At 45.6% G+C, this 15,936-nt stretch overlaps 1 protein-coding gene across 3 annotated transcripts in view; it reads right to left on the bottom strand.

Annotated features, from left to right (window-relative positions):
• Positions 1–4,167: 4,167 nt before the first annotated feature.
• TTC23 (tetratricopeptide repeat domain 23) overlaps positions 4,168–15,936 on the bottom strand; it is a 110,926-nt gene continuing 99,157 nt past the window's right edge. For all 3 annotated transcript variants that reach the window (XM_024732067.1, XM_024732068.1, XM_024732069.1), the window contains 2 exons: positions 5,503–5,585; positions 4,168–4,742 (listed from right to left, as the gene is read on the bottom strand). In XM_024732067.1, the coding sequence (XP_024587835.1) occupies positions 4,628–4,742; positions 5,503–5,585 (198 nt within the window). In that variant the 3' untranslated portion in view covers positions 4,168–4,627. The remainder of the gene's footprint in view (positions 4,743–5,502; positions 5,586–15,936) is intronic.

Here is a 15,936-nt window from a genome sequence, read left to right on the forward strand (position 1 = left end):
GCTACGTTTGCATAAGTTCCTGGAACGCTGCACTGGGTCCAGGCAGGGACAGGGGCTGGGGGGATGATTATTGGGAATGGCTTACAGTACCAATTTTTTGCAGTACTAGGTTGTTTAGTGCACAGTCTAAATATTCTTTTTTGTTATAACCTAAGTTTTGGAGTAGCCAGCTCTTACCAAGGTATACTTGAGCTTTTCTGCACTTTAGCCTCTAAACATTTAATTTTACTGATGGGAGGTAGACCCTGAAGACAGTAAAAAGAACGTTGATGCGCAGACTGTAGCTGGACTTGTGGGATGGTCATGCACAGTAAAGTTGAAAGCCCAGGTGGGCTGTGCCTCCCAAAGAAGCCCTTTCCAACCCACTGATGATGGGGTGGAGGCCTTTCTGAGCGCAAAGAGTTAGAGATGGAAAAACGGCAATCAACCTCATGGAGGTTTTTGCACTTTCCGCAGAAATCATGACGGTGGCGGTGTTTTGTCCAGGGAAACAAATAATACATTAAATAGAATAAGGTGTTTTGGGGAGGGAACTGGGTGCCTCTCCCACCGCCCAGCCCTGAAGCACCCAGGAAGGGCCCTGGAGGAAGGCAGAGGCCCTACTCTTCTGGGCCACAGAGTGTGGCCCTGTAGATATACACCACTGAGTTTAAGATACTAGAATGGGTGTGTTCTGTTGGATTTATTTTATTTTACATAAAGGTATTGTTTTTAAAGCTTCCTCCTTTAAAGGTGTAGCCTCACATAAAGATAGTATCTCTAGGAGCACAGTATTGTAATCCAAGCTAGTTTCTTTCACTCAATGTTGTCAAAACTGTACTGCCCCTAACTTTGTCATCCTCAGGTAGGACATGATGATGGGGGCCGGTTATGGAATTTGAGGGTCTTCCCTCTAGGTTTTACTGATGGCCCTCAGACCTCCACAACGCATATCTCCTCAGCTGCCAGGAATGGCTACAACAAGTAGTTTAGGGAGAGTGCGTTTTCCTAATCAAGAAGTGGAGGATCAATGCAGCACAGCTTTCAGGGTGATCTATTTTTAAAACACCGTGAAGCAGGGTATAGAAAGAAAGTTGATTTGAATTGCAAGTGTAAACCTTTGTTATCTGCCAAATGCACTAGTGATTGTCAGAAACTGGTATGGTGGTGATGGCTTTGCCAATGAAGACTTCTTGTTTCTAATAAAAAGATGAGTTGATTTTACGTTAGTTGTAATTGGTAATGATTTGTATAAGTTATTTATTGGTGAGAATTCGGTCAAGGTGACAGCCTACTGTTTGATGGCAAGACAGACTGATGATGGCGGGAGTCTGTTATGTGTGTCTAAGTAGGCTTAGTTTAATGCCACTCTCCTAGCTTGTGACCTTGGAAATGAGGGCTAATGTGAATAGGTTTATTAAAGTCATGACCGACCTCCATTGGAAAATAAATGTCTTAGATATTAATTTTTATCTCCATGTTGGAATGCATATCTTTAAGAAGTATCCTGACAAGAGTATTTACCAGTATGGAGTCATGAGCTGTTGTTGGTTACTAAGTCTCTGGAACACCCAGGAGCAGGGTGTGCCCTTGACCCTGTGACAGGTCATGCCACAGCTCCGTGTCCTTTAAAACCAGTCACTCTGGAGACAATAGTAGTCAACTGTGTGGTGGGACAGGGTAAGGACACAACCAGTCTTTTCACATTTATTTTTGTGTAGACAAAACGGTATTAATGGAATGTGTTTCACCTTCCCACTGGCTGTTTTGATATTGTTTGTTTAAAATGTATATTTAGGATGGAATCATCTGAAAAGCTGATCTTGCTAACCACCTGTGAGGGGATATGTCATAAGAATGTATAAAAATAAAAATCTAAGAAAAAATCCCACATTGTTCCTAAAGAGAATGAATGTTTTCCAGTAGGTTTTTTTGTGGTTTTTATTTAAATTCTAATTAAAGCATATATGTGTTTATGTGCATGTTTTTTTTATGGTGGCACAGAATCACTGGGGATAATATATGTGAAAAGTCCCAGTTCTTTAATTCCTCACCTGAATTAGAACTCGATATTGTTAGCACAGAACTAGAAAGCATGGCAGACAGAGCATAAACCACTGGCTTGTATTCAAATAGACTGGACAGTTTGTGGTAAGAATGTCATCATGACATCCCGGAAGGCTAGTGACAGTAGTGTGACCAACCATCCCGTTTGGCCTTGAATGGAGGGGTCTCCTGGGACATGGGACTTTCAGTGCTAAAATGAGAACAGTCCTGAGCACACCGTGATGGTTCATTACTAACCTTAAGTGCAAACCGGAATGGCTAATCATGCCCATCTCTTAGGAGCCTGAAAAAAGTGCGCTAGTTTGAGACAAAGGAGTAGATACTCTTACCTGTTTGTAGCGTTGTACAAAAACAAAACATATGAATAGCTAGACTCTTCCTTTCATTTTGAAGTTAAAACATTTAATAGATGGGAGACATTTGATGGAACATTCCTAAATTCATTCTTTCTCAGGGTGGTGGCTAAATGTTTTAAAAAGTGTTTTAGTTTCTGTGATTCCAAAATACTATCCTACAAGAAATAGAGGAAGAAGTAACATCATAATTTACATTTTGTTTTTTCAAAAACCTAGCGTGGACTCTTAGTCTGCTCAGGCTGCTATAACAGAATACCACAGGCTGGAGGCTTAAACAATGGACACTTATTTCTCACAGGTCTGGTGGCTCAAAATCCAAGACCAAGGTGCTGGTGGATTAATTCTTGGTGGGGGTCCTCTCCTGGTTTGCAGACGGCTGCCTTCATGCTGTGCCCTCACATGGTAGAAAGATCATTTCTCTTGTGTCTCTTCTTATAAGGGCACTAATCCCATTTGTGGGGCTTCACCTTCATGTACTAATTACTTCCCAGAGGCCCCAGCTTAAATACTTTCACATTGGGCTTTAGGGCTTCAGCATAGGAATTTCTGAGGTGCACAAACATTTTTGAGGCAGACTCTGTGTGATATCATATTTAAAATGCTTTTCCACCATCCACATCAAAACCCGTGTCTTCAACTAGATAGAACACTTGGTGACTAGTGACATCTCACGCCTTCTTTGAATGGTGCCTTCATCCCACAGGCCTATCTGGGATGGGTGAGTACTAGCAGGGGTGGCCCGTATAGTCAGCTGTCACACTGTCGAGGACAAGGGACCCAGCCTCCCTCCACCCTGCCATGAAACTTTGGTTTATTTCCCCCCTCAGTTCTCAAGGTGGCCAGCACAAATGGACCCAGAGTGGTTTTGGCTTTCCTACTGGGTGTTGGAGTGGGAGGGGGCCGTGCTGCATCCTGCTGACATATTAGCTGCAGCCTGCAGCCCTGCTGGGCCCCAGCCCATGGGATTAGGGTGGGGACGAGAAGGAACAACACTGCCTACCTCCCATTCCCACCCTCTGTGCGCTCATTCACCTCGTTCTGGCACGGGACCTCACCACCAACAGCATGGAGAGAGGTGCTCAAAACATGTCCCTCTATCTTTCCGTTCTCGAATGACGATGGCCTCCCCTCCAAGAGACTAAAGACCACTGTGGACATGAGCACTCATCCCACCTCACCCTCTTACCACCTACATGGGAACACAACTGGGAGAGTAGGGGGCCAAGGGCTGTGCCAACTCCAAAAAAAAAAGCTCTCCAGAGTGGTGGCCACATTTCTCCTGCCTGGAGTGGAGGCCACAGCTGGCAACATCAGGGAGTCAGCATGCCTCCTTGCAGCTCCTCCGTGCCCGCCTCACTCCTGCTCAGCTCTCTTCACTCCCTTACACCTGCCTCCCCTGACCTCTAGGAAAAGTCAGGGCCATTTATCACCTACCCCGTGGTACCGGGCTCTTTCCCTCAGTTGTCATCAACCAACTCCACTATTATATGTTTAATGACTAGCGTCCATGTTGGATGGCAAGCTCTGAGACGATGGGGACAGTGTGTCTGTCCTGTTTGTCGTCGTGCCCTCAGTTCTTAGCACACGCCTGGTACATCCTGGGTGCTCAACCAGATTCAATAAGTGCCTGAGTGCACGAGTGAGGAGAAGCTTCCTCGGTGCCCCTTTCCAGGCTCTGAGGAGCTCTGAGGCGACTTCATTTTACAAACACCGACCCCAGGACGTCCAAATTTCCTTTTATTAGCATTTTATTCTATTACCTTCCTATATAAGAAAGGGCTTTCCCCAGAATCTTACTGCTCCAGATCTGACTCCAGGCCTGCCCAAGGGGCTATACACCGTGTGTGTGTGTGTGTGTGTGTGTGTGTGTGTGTGTGTGTATGATCAGATGTTGAGTCTACTTTCCTACACAGGAAGTTTCGAACTTTTGAAGAGAAGCCTTTCAGCCACTGTAGTGCTGATGGGTAAAAATTCTTGCTGGCAAGAAAAACCACTAAGGTGGTAAAAAGAAAAATGCTTTATAGCAGCGCCAAATCACCGGGAAGGGCATCCACTGTCAAAAGGTGGCCCATGGGAAGTTTATGGGACCGCTGTTGCATTTGGAGCAAACAGCCTAGAAAATCTGCCAATGACTGTTGAAGGCCACCTTCTGGCTGGAGAGAGATTTACAGAGCACCCTAAGTGTCAGCACCCAGGCATGAGCAGAGCTTTTGGTGGGGGTGGGCTCAGTCGGCTGCGTTGGGCCTGGCCTTCCCCAGCGCGGTGTGTTGCGGCCCGCTGGTGCAGAAGGCCGCCTTGGCTCTTGGGGGCTGCCGAGGCTTCACGGCCTTCTCGGGGGCCCTGCGAACAAGCAGAGGGTGGGGTAAATGGGGCGTCCCTCGACCTGCCCGCGTTTTGCGCCCAGTCTTCGCGGCTGTGAAGACAAGCCTGGCGGTTGCTGAGCTACGTTTCATGAAGGAGCTTCAGGAGGGACTGTAAATGAGAGGAGACTTGTGGCACAGGAACAGAAAACGCAAGATTTCTTCTCCTATTTTCTAATTCCTTGTGACCATTCTTGCTGAGCTGACAGAGTCAACCCTCAGCTGCTAAAGGGGCCTGGGCCCAGCGGGTGGGCTCCGAGACAGCCCCCCGCCACACCCCGCTAGCTGTGTCCCGCCTGCGGCACTTCCCTGAGCAGGGCCTTGGCCGTCAGTCTGCGGGCTCTGGGTGTACGCAGGCTGTGCCGTAGTGAAAACCAGAAGGCCGGCCGTCAAGGTGAAGTCAGAGGGCTCTCAGGGGCAGCCTGAGGCAGGGCTCCCGCAGGCCAAGCAGGGCTCTGTGCCCTTGCCCTCCAGCAGGTGAGATGACCTGCAGGCGGCCAGTCTGCAGGAGGACGAATCCCAGGCTGTGTTTCTGACATTCTTCAAGAGCTAATTACTTCCTAATATCTGGCAAGAAGATATTTCACAACTGGGTATTCAAAGGAACTGGGCTTGCATAGTTTATGAGTTATGGGGAAGTCAGTAAAACTTTCCACGGGAAGTTCCGTAGTACCTTACAGAACCAGCTTCATCTGAGATTCTGATTGCAGGGGAAATAGTGTGAGGGGAGGCCAACTCACTTGGACAGGACATCCATGGTCTGCTGGGTGGCCAGAGTCCTCTTGTCCTGTGGTCCATATAAGAGGGTCTGGATCTGAAGACACTGCAGAACACCAAGTAGTAATTGTGAGGTTATGGAAATGTCACTGAGAGCATTTTGCAGGAAAATCAAGTCTCCCTTAAATGAGAGAATACTTCATTCATAGACCCATGCTATGACGGAATTAGTGTATTCTGAGTTTCTTCCAGGAACAGTCTGACCTTCAATTTGGATGCCCTGAGGAATCCAGGAAACAAATGTACAGTTTTAGCACTATTTTGTAGAACTCTCTGTGACTATCCGTATGCAAAACTATGTTTAAAAGTTATGTTTCTAGAAAATAAAGGCAAGAACATTTCTACCCAGAGGAGGGGTCTCTAGTTTCTAATTTTAAATGACCCTTGCTATAGCCCAAAAAACTTTTCTTCTTTTTAAAATGTTTTTGCTTTTTTGTAAAGAAGTGCTTTATCTTATATGGGCTTTCTATATTCATTACTATGCAGCAATTTCTTAGGAGTTGATTTATTTAGGAGTTAAATATTCAGCTGTATATTATCCAGGACCGGCTTTGGCTTGGTTTCTCCCTTCTGCTTATTGTCCTGCCATTTGGTTGCTTATACTGGGCCAGGGAGAGACATGAGAGTTGTGCCCAAAATGGTCAAAATAATTTTGAAGAAGAATGAGATGGAGGAGCTTGCTTTGCTGAATGTCAAGACCTTTTATAAAACTAGAGTAATTAAGACAGTGTGGTTTTCATCCAGAGACAGACAAATATATCAACAAAACATGGCAGAGAGTCTAATACTTGATAGATTGACAGAAGTGGCCCTGAAGTGTCCATGAGGAAGAGCTGAACTAGTCAGTAAATGGAACTGGTTTAGGAAATGGATCCCTGCCCCATATCAAACACAAAAATTAATCCCAGATAGATTGGGGAACTAAGTGTGAAATTAAAACTTGGAACTTACAGATGAAAATATTGAAGGATACGTTTATGATCTTGAGGTAGGGAAGTATTTCTTAGACAAGATCCAGACAAATCAAGAGTAAAAGACTGATGAAATTTAACTATATTAAAATTCAAAACATCTGTGCACCAAAATGCACCCTAGGCAAGGTACAGACAAACCAGACTGAGGGAAAATATTTGCACAAAACTGGAAAAGGATTAGCATAAAGCACTCATATAAGGTAATGAGAAAAAAAGCCTACCAACAGAAAAATGATCAAAAGATGTAAACAGATATTCAAAGAAGTTGAAAACAGAATGGCTAATAACCATGCCTAAGCTCACTAGTAATCAGTAATGCAAACTAAAACTTCAATGAGATTGCCCCTTCACCTACCAAACTGCAGAAATTATAGTCTGATAATGATAACACCAAGCTTCGTCAAAGATACGAAGCAACAAGAACTCTTTTATATAGTGGGTATTAAAGTTGGTACGACCAATTTGGGAATATTTTGTAGAACAGTTTGGGAATATTTAGTAATGGATAAGCACACTGTGATATATGTGTATTGTTTATGCATGCTACCACACACATTTTTGATGTGTGTGTGTCGCCACATGGGTGAATCTTATGATTATAGAGAAGAAAAAGAAAATAGCAGATGAATGCATATGTGTGCATATATTTGTATGTAAAATAAAACCACAGTAAAATAATAAAGATGAGAATGATATCTAATTCAGGATAGTAGCTATCTGGAGATGGGGTGGGGAGGGGGCTTCAACTGGATAGGTCACGTTTTATTTCTTACACTGAATAGTAATCTCAGAGGTGTTTGTTATATTATTCGTACTTTTCCTTATATCTGATATATTTCGTATTTTTAAAAGATTGAATGTGTTTTTCTACATGGTAACAGCTCGAGTCACAAAAGTTTTGGGGTTTGGGGACATCATACTGAAGACTGTATTCATTCTGATTGGCCAACTGTTTTTAGGTGTTTGGGAAAATTAACACACAGGCAGCCAAAATCCTTTGTCTTTATGAGCTGTGGAAAACATGAGGACCATCTGAATGTTTGGTTCAATCTGAGGAATTGAGAATGTGATTCTGGATTCTGAGAATGTGGTTGTCTTTTGGAAGAAGGAAATATTATTAGGTGAAAATCTGGCAAGATTTTTTATATAACAAAATATTCATTATTTCTTAGCTGAATTACATAACACCTAAAAAGGAGTAAACATTTTCCTGTTATTCTATTTAGTATATAATCCAAATTCTGTAAAGGCAAGGATCCTAGCCCTTCCGCCCAGCAATCCCCAGACTTCTGAATCTGCACTGGGGCCCTGGCTTGGCCTAGGCAATGTGCTGCTCATTCCCTGGGTTTGAACTAGCGTTGCTCTAATCCACAGAGAGTTTGTTGTGACCTTGGAAATTTAGGAACCTTGAGAAAGTCCTGTGTTGCTTTGAGGGGAAGAAGATGGAGAGGGACACTGATGACAATTGATGTAACCTCTTCTAGCACTCTTCGCCATTTGGCTCACAGCTGCTGGGAGCCTGGGTACTCACCACCCAAAGCCTGGCAGAGGAGGCTCAGATGTGGACAGCGAGCGAGAAGCAAGCCTGCTCTCCCTCATCCATGTTAGTCGGGGAGAGGCCTCTCTCCAGGGCTAACACGTCTTGCCAGACAGACTTCATTTTCTCCTACCTGGCCAGGAATACCTTCACTCAGTGTAAAAGATCAGGTCTAATTTTAAACCCATCCAAACTTCCCTGTTTACATATTTATGAGTGCCTCAGATGCAGCTCATTTTGAGACGAGCTGATGTTGACATGCAATGGTGTTAATTCATTCACTGAAGCATTAGAATTTTACTGACATTATAACGATTATTTGAGAAAATCTGAGGTTTCAGGACACTCTGCCTTAAGAGGTGGCCTCCAAAATCTGAAACTCAGGAGGAATTTCCATCATGCTCCTTTGGTTATTGAAGTTTCTTCTCCCTGGCCTCTCATCCTCTAGGGAAGGAGGTATTATACTATTAGCTGAATATTCACAATTCCTGGGAAAAAGGACATGGCACCTGACAGGACTTACACGGATTCTCACCGGTTCTGCTATAACCACATCTATCCCAGACCTTGTTGCTCATTTTCACTGGGGGTGTTACGATAGTAGAGAGAGTGGAGTTAGGAGAGAGGGTCGTGGTTGGGTAAAGCAGCCCTTTTCAATAATCAAGCCCAGAGAGAGGTGAGCCCATCCCCATCCTACCCCCTATGCCCCAGCAGTCAAGACTCTTCTCTTTCTGGTGCTATTAGGGTTTTTTTTTAAGGCTACTTATACTCACTAAGGGACTTTGCCCAAAACTGTAGCTGAAGAGGGAAGAGATGTAAAGGGATGTCAGCCAGGAGAGGGAAACAGACCCTCAGCCCCAATCCCTTTTGTGATGACAGTGCCCAGGGAGGCCATACCAGGCACCGAGACAGGAAAAAGTGGTTCATCCAGTAATTGAACTGGTCTTCAAATGCTATGTTTTTTGGTGTTTTTTTTTTTGCGGTACGCGGCCCTCTCACCATTGCGGCCTCTTCCGTTGCGGAGCACAGGCTCCGGACGCACAGGCTCAGCGGCCATGGCTCACGGGCCCAGCCGCTCCGCGGCATGTGGGATCTTCCCGGACTGGGACACGAACCTGTGTCCACTGCATCGGCAGGCGGACTCTCAACCACTGCGCCACCAGGGAAGCCCCAAATGCTACGTTTTTTAAAAAGTGTAATAATCCATTACTGACTTTTACTAGGAAACGTCTTACATAGCTATATATTTATCTAAGAAACATAAATTGAATTTTTCAGTGTTCTGTGGCTCTTAGCTAAATTTGTTTAAGCATTTTTGTGTGAGGTAGGTTTTGTTAAAAACAGGTATTAGAGACAAAGTCAATAAATGTTAATTGAACCTACTGGCAGCCAGGCATTGTAAACATCTCGCTGAACTAAGTAAAGAACTCCTCAAACCTCGATAGGAGAACATTCTCCATCATAAATAAAGGTATTCTGTACTCTCCAGATTCTTCCAAGGAGGCCAGTGCACTCTGGTCTGAAATTAGCCTCCAAAGGGTGTTTCTCGTTTTCCTTTTGAGTGGACAAAAAACAAATTTTGAGGATCCAGGTGAAGTTTAGGAAGCCATTATATTGCTTGTGTTCTCTTTGATTTTACCTGCAGGGGTTGGGAGAAGTCACTTGTGTTTTTATTACACCTTAGATACCAAACAAGGAGCTTTCCTCTCTCTCCCTGCAGGAAGACAAAAGGGAACTCGAGCTTTCACAGCAGCCTGCAAGCTGTCCCCAAAGGGGCCATGTTTGTCTTGCTCACCTTTGTGTCCCAGGGCCTTGCACAATCCCTAGCACCTAAGATGCAATATTTGCTAAATGAATGAATAAGTAAGTAAAGCAAAAGGTCAACTGATGAAATTCTTATATGACAACCTTAGGACATGGCTGGACCACAGGGCTACTGAAACCTCTGGTAGGGAAGCTCCACTGTGGGTGCAGTGTTACAGACCTCCACCATCATGATCTGGGCACGTTCAAGAGCAGAAAGAAAGAATGCTCTCCCCCAGGTGCTGCTTTCTCTTAGGTGTCATTCATAAAGCCAGGGGAGTTAAGACACAGTCTTAAGCATTTGATGAGAACCTTAAAAATTATATTTGACATGACTTTGAGTTTTGAAAGTTAGGTTTCTAAGGAGCCCAGGAGCCAAGGAATCTGGGATAGGAGGCACCGGCTTGCTGTCCTGGCTGCAGCCCACCTCTGTGCCCCAGAGCTCGCACCCTTCCCCATGTGGACATATGTGTGGACATAGCTTACACCCTTCCCTGTGTGGACTGAGCCCTGTATGGGCTCAGTGGCAGCTGCGGTTTGGAGATTAGCTGACTCAGTCTACTCTGGCTTTAGAAAACCAGAACAGTTTTAGAAAACCTGAACTCACAAGGAAGCATATTTTCTGATTTTGGGGGGGATCTCTGAAAATCTACAGTTGGTACTCAGGGCCATTTCTAGTCATGGCAACGCCCCTGCAGAAGTGGGTTGGTGTGCCTGAGCCCTCCTTTTCTCCCTCAACCTTCAGTCTTAAGTCCTGAAATCACATCATCATCTCTATTGGGAAATTTCCAACAATGAAAGTGCTGCTGGGACACATCCTATTTATTAACAGAGGCATTGCAGCCAGGCTGCAGCTAAAGAGCCATCTCAGTTGCAAGGCTATGCAACTCAATAATGGAAAATGGAGAAAGACATTTTCTTGCCTGGGAAGGGTCTGTGCCAAGCCTGTGTATTTTGTCTTTACATGAAATGAAAAAGCCAGAGAAAGGTAAAATATTTCAAATGATTCTAATGCTCAGAATCTGAAATCACTACTCTTCTTTATACGTATTATCTGATGCTAGAGTATGTCCGTGGAGAAGTTACCCAGGAACACATGAACTGTGCTGCTATTTTCATGTCAATTCTCAAGGTTAGTATTAAGAAGAAAAGAAGACGTCAAGCCAAAATACGTGGAAGTATGAAATGTCTTAAATGTTTAGAAAAACACAAATATGCTTTTCATTTACTAATCTTTACAAGGCAAGCAGAAATGATCACTTACTTGGGGAAATGAAAGGACAAACCAAGATACAGTTCATCAGACAGCACTGTCCTATAGAAACAGGGTCACACGGGGGTGGGGCTTGGTTTGCCCAAGCCCCTCAGAAACCAGCCTTGTCCTCTGGACCTGCGTCTTCTGCTGCAGGCACACATTCCCGCAGATGTTTGCTGAGCCCCTGCCAGACACCAACCCTGAGTCCACCTCAGTGATGGAACAGACGATGGGGGTTTCCAGTGTAGTACGGGAGCCAGGCATTTAAAAATGTGTAAACAAACATAGCATAACAACTCATGATAAGAGCTGTGGAAAAGAAAAGAGAACATGGGCTATGAAAGAATAAAGGGGTGGTGGTGTCAGTAGTGGTAGAGGGTGCTTGGGTCAGTGAAGGCCTTTCTGAGGTGACATTCGGGTTGAAACCTGCAGGACGGGGAGTCAGCCATGTGAAGAGCACCAGGTCTGGGGGAGATGGTGGGGGTTCCAGGCAGGAGGAGTGGCAAGTGTCTGAGGCAGCATACCCAGCCCCGCTCTCTCTCTCTCTCTCTCTCACACACACACACACACACACACACACACACACACACACTTAAACACACACCTGTAGCTCCCTTACCTGGAAGCCCACTAATTCTGAGACACAAGGATTGCTGCACAGGTGGGTAGGAAGCCTCCCATGAAAGAAATACAGATAGAGGAGGACCAGGGGCCCCGGGACAAGGGAAATGGGAGAGGAGGGAGAAAGGGAGGGAGGCCCAGGCGCTGCCACTCACAGAGCTGCTCAGAGCGGCCCGTCTGAAAAGCTCTCCCTGAGTATCTACGATGCCTGTCTTGGAGTCGAGGTGTCATCCTTGCTGTCTCCCTCACTTGTCACCTCTGAGTTGCCAAGTGCCATGGGTTCTATATCTTTACTGACGTCCCTTGACTCCCCCACGACTTTGCTCCAGCCCCTGGCCACTGTCTTGGAGCAAGCTACCATCATCCTTCTCCAGGATAACTGCAGCACAAATATTTGGAGAACAAATGCATCAGCAGGACTTCCTGTGGAGGGGCCTCCTGCTGCATACCCACATATAAATTCAGGCTTTGTTTTTAGAGTGGACAGCCAGCTGTTTGTAGAAAAGCTGGGTTTGCCTATTTCTGGGCCAGATAGAGCAAGAAATCGAGCCTCCTTTAAAATTAAGCTTTTCAGCTCCCTCCTGATGTGGAGCTCGGCCATCCCACCCAGTCCCTCCTGAGTTGGTGCAGTAGCACCTGCCATTCCCAGCATCACTCTTTCCACTTGCTAAAGGTCACACTGAATCTATGTGGTAGGAGATTTTGCCTTTCTCTCCGTCCCAGGCAATCCACCCATAAACTCACAGTTCTCCTGCATCCAATGAGGTTTTGACAAACACCAGAAGGTCTCAGGCCAGGATGGTCTGTCCACACCCACAGTTCTGCACCCTCCAGACTTTGATGCCAATTTAGGAACTCCTGAGGCATTGTGCACCCACGAAGCCACGGTAAGCGTTCCCATATTGGAGGAGCTTTCCATAGCAAATGTAGCCTTGTCCTGGGCAGTCTGTGTTCAGCGCCTATATATGTTTTCTAAGGGACAGGGAAGGTGGGAGGCGCTGTGCCTGGGCTGCCATAGTTAGGGGCCCCGACCCCAAGGAGAGCAACTCTTCCTGGCAGATGACGACACAGGGCATCCTATTGCCAGGAGACCTGGAATTCTGATTTCCACCCAGCCTGTAGCAGGCAAGGGAGGCTCCATGTTTTCCCCACAGAAGGTTAAGCCCTTGACCCCTTTAACCATCAGCTTCCATTCTTATACTATATCAACCAATTTACAAACATCTCCAAGTAACTAATGAGGGCTTGAAGTGTCTTCAAGCACACTTCTCAAACCAAGAACAGGATTCTGTATACGAAATCAATGTCATTATGACCTTCCTTTCTTTCAAAAAGGATCTGAGGTGGATTGCTGCAGCCCAGCAGTGGGTTAATCAAAGATGATTAGAAAAATCAAGATCAAGGGGTCAAGGACGAATGAGACTCTACCCTTGAAAGCAGTACGGGCTAACACAGGGCTCTGCGGGGACTCCAAACTTGGCTCTGGATTGCCTGGTATCCAGGGCAACAAGGAAAACACCACAAATGTTTAAAGGGAAAGTGAAACTAGGCGGGCCGCTGATGGAATGACAGTACATGAATCATGTATAAAATACAGCCATCTGCAGAAGGCTCTGTGTGTTTGGCCGGTTGGAGGAACAGCAAGGACCTGACAGTCTGTTCTAGAGACTTGACCTGTGGCCACGTAACACCTGTCCAGCGTTGGCTTTCTCACAGTCAACCTGTGAATAAAAACCATTTTCTTTTGCCTTTCTTCAAATGATTCATCGTAGTGGGCTTTGAATTTCTTGGAGAGAGAGGTCACACAAAATTGTTATTCTTTTATAGAAAATGTTTATGTTCACAGCTATAAAGTAATCAGGCGGTGGATGGAACCCTGATGATGACAGTACCTAACAGGGAGGCCAGATTAAGATGGGACCCAACCCTGGTAACTGGGTCTGGGATTAGTCCTGAGATGCTTCTGACCTAGGAAACAGTCTTTGTGAATTCTTGTTTGCAGCCTTTTACCTGGATGAAAATCTAGTTCTCCATGTTGCAAAAATGGGAACTTTTGCAGTGGAAATTTCCATCTGGAGCCAACAGAGTTCTCCAACGTTCCCCTGCAGATGCCTTTGAAAGAAAGATCAATACTATGGTTTTCTTTTCAGTAACTTAATCCCACTGTCTGCTTTGTTTCTCGTGCCTTCCTGTTTTTCATGCCCACAGAACCATGCCTGGGCCATTCAGCACAGGAGAGCACATCTGGAAAGTCCAGTATTCAATGGATTCCTGCTCCAGAGTTGAAAACTTGGGGGATGCAGCTGTTATTGTGATAAAAACAAGAGAAACGCTGGGCCAGTGGCTTTTGAGAGCTGCTGCTGCTGCTGGCTGTGCAGAGCCCAGCACTAAATACGGCATCTGAGAAAGTCCAGCTCAGGAGCAGATGTGAGAGGCACGTTTAAAGGCCCTGTGTGTGCCCTGGTGTTCATGAAGTGGCCAGCCCTGTCCTCAGGTGGGTACGTGGGGACCAGTGGAAATGAGGACTGTGTGTACCACAGCGGTGTGTACCTGCAGACATACACGTTTCTACCCTTTTCTCTCTGACTCTGGCAAGTGGCCAGATAGCTTTAAAATGTCAATCATTGTATTTAGGACTGATTGGTTAATGAGGCCAAAAGAAAGGTAAAAACATCACCAACTTCCACTGCAGGCTCTGGAAGTGATGAAACCTGGAGTTTCTTGAAGCTGAGCTGATATTCAGCCCCGTGGGTGGGCCTGGGGCCCAAAGCAGTGATTCTCAACTTCCCCCTGGAAGCTAAAATGCAGGTCCCTGGGTCCCTGGACCCCTGGCCCTTTGCCCCAGACTCTGGTTCAGAAGGTGAACCTAATGCAGGGGGTTTAAGACCCACGCTTGGCAAACCACTGGCATTAAGGAAAATGTGGGATTTATTTAACAGTAACTTACCCATAGACAATTCACTTCTAGGAGCCTCAGGCCCCTTGTCTGTAAATCAGAGCTACTAAGGTCTGACCTGGAGGGTTGCTGTGAGGGTTGGGAATGATGTATGAGCTGCCATAGCAGCAGTAAGCCTGGCCCCCAGTGTGTGGTCAGTAGTGGAACCAGCCTGGCCCCACTGGAGTCAGCAGGGCCATATGAAGGTTTGTGTGGCTCCAACTCAAATTCTTGCACGTCTGCTAACATTTGCCCCCCTCCCCTATTCCTGGGTCCCTCCCCTGCCTGGAGTTGAGTGTCTAGGCTGAACCCTCAGAAGAGTTTTTCCATATTCCATCTACCCTCCTCAGGGGAGAAACAAGGAAGAAGAAGCTAAGTGGAGACTCCCAAGGGCAGGTGGTATGCCTTAGCCAGGACAGCTCCTCCCTTTCCTCCGTCTGGGCCCTTCAGCGGCCTGCACTCTGCATCCGGGCAGGGCCTGGCACTTACCAAAGCAGCCCCACTCACATTGCCTCATACTGGCCTCAGAACAACTGTGGGAGTGAAAGAGGGCTTGGGGTTGCTGTTTTCTCTTTTTTACAGATGAGAAAACTGAGGCCTCTTGCCTTGATTCTTGGGCCACTCCATTCCATTCTCAACACTGTCCTCACAGTGATTTAAAAAAAAAAAAATCCAAAGAACAAATATAGACCTATTGTGCCCTACTTAAAATTCCCTCAGTGGCTCCCAGATGCTTAGAGCCAGGTTCAGAAAACTTTTTCTGCAAAGGGCAGGTGGCAAATATTGTAGGCTTTGTGGGCCAAGAGATAAAAATCGAGCTACTATGTAGGTACTTAACTTAGCAAGAGAGGAAACGAAACAAATGTCCACAAACTTTTGTCAATGAAATTTAAAGTATAATAATAATAAGTATATTTTGGGGGTAATCTAGTTCTACTAATGAAAATAATGGCTTTCTTTTTTTGGGGGGAGGATAAAATTTCACTTAGCTGTGGTTCAAAGTCAGTGTTCTCTATCAAATCAATTTATGATCACCTGTAAAATGATTACAGATTTTATAATCATCTGTAAAAAACCATTTTTAACTAAGGGGCCACACAAAAACAAGTAGTGGGCTGGATTCAGCTTGCAGGCCAACGTTTGGGACCCTAGCTTCAAGGATCAAGTCTCAGCCCCTTAACTTGCAAACATGGCAGCGAGGTCATTCCCAGCTCCTCTGCAGACAGGTACCCCAACTGCTTTTTGCTTCTTTTTTTTTTTTTTTTTTTTTTT

This window comes from Neophocaena asiaeorientalis, unplaced genomic scaffold (genome assembly GCF_003031525.2).
Source record: "Neophocaena asiaeorientalis asiaeorientalis breed wild unplaced genomic scaffold, Neophocaena_asiaeorientalis_V1.1 scaffold362, whole genome shotgun sequence".
NCBI lineage: Eukaryota > Metazoa > Chordata > Mammalia > Artiodactyla > Phocoenidae > Neophocaena > Neophocaena asiaeorientalis.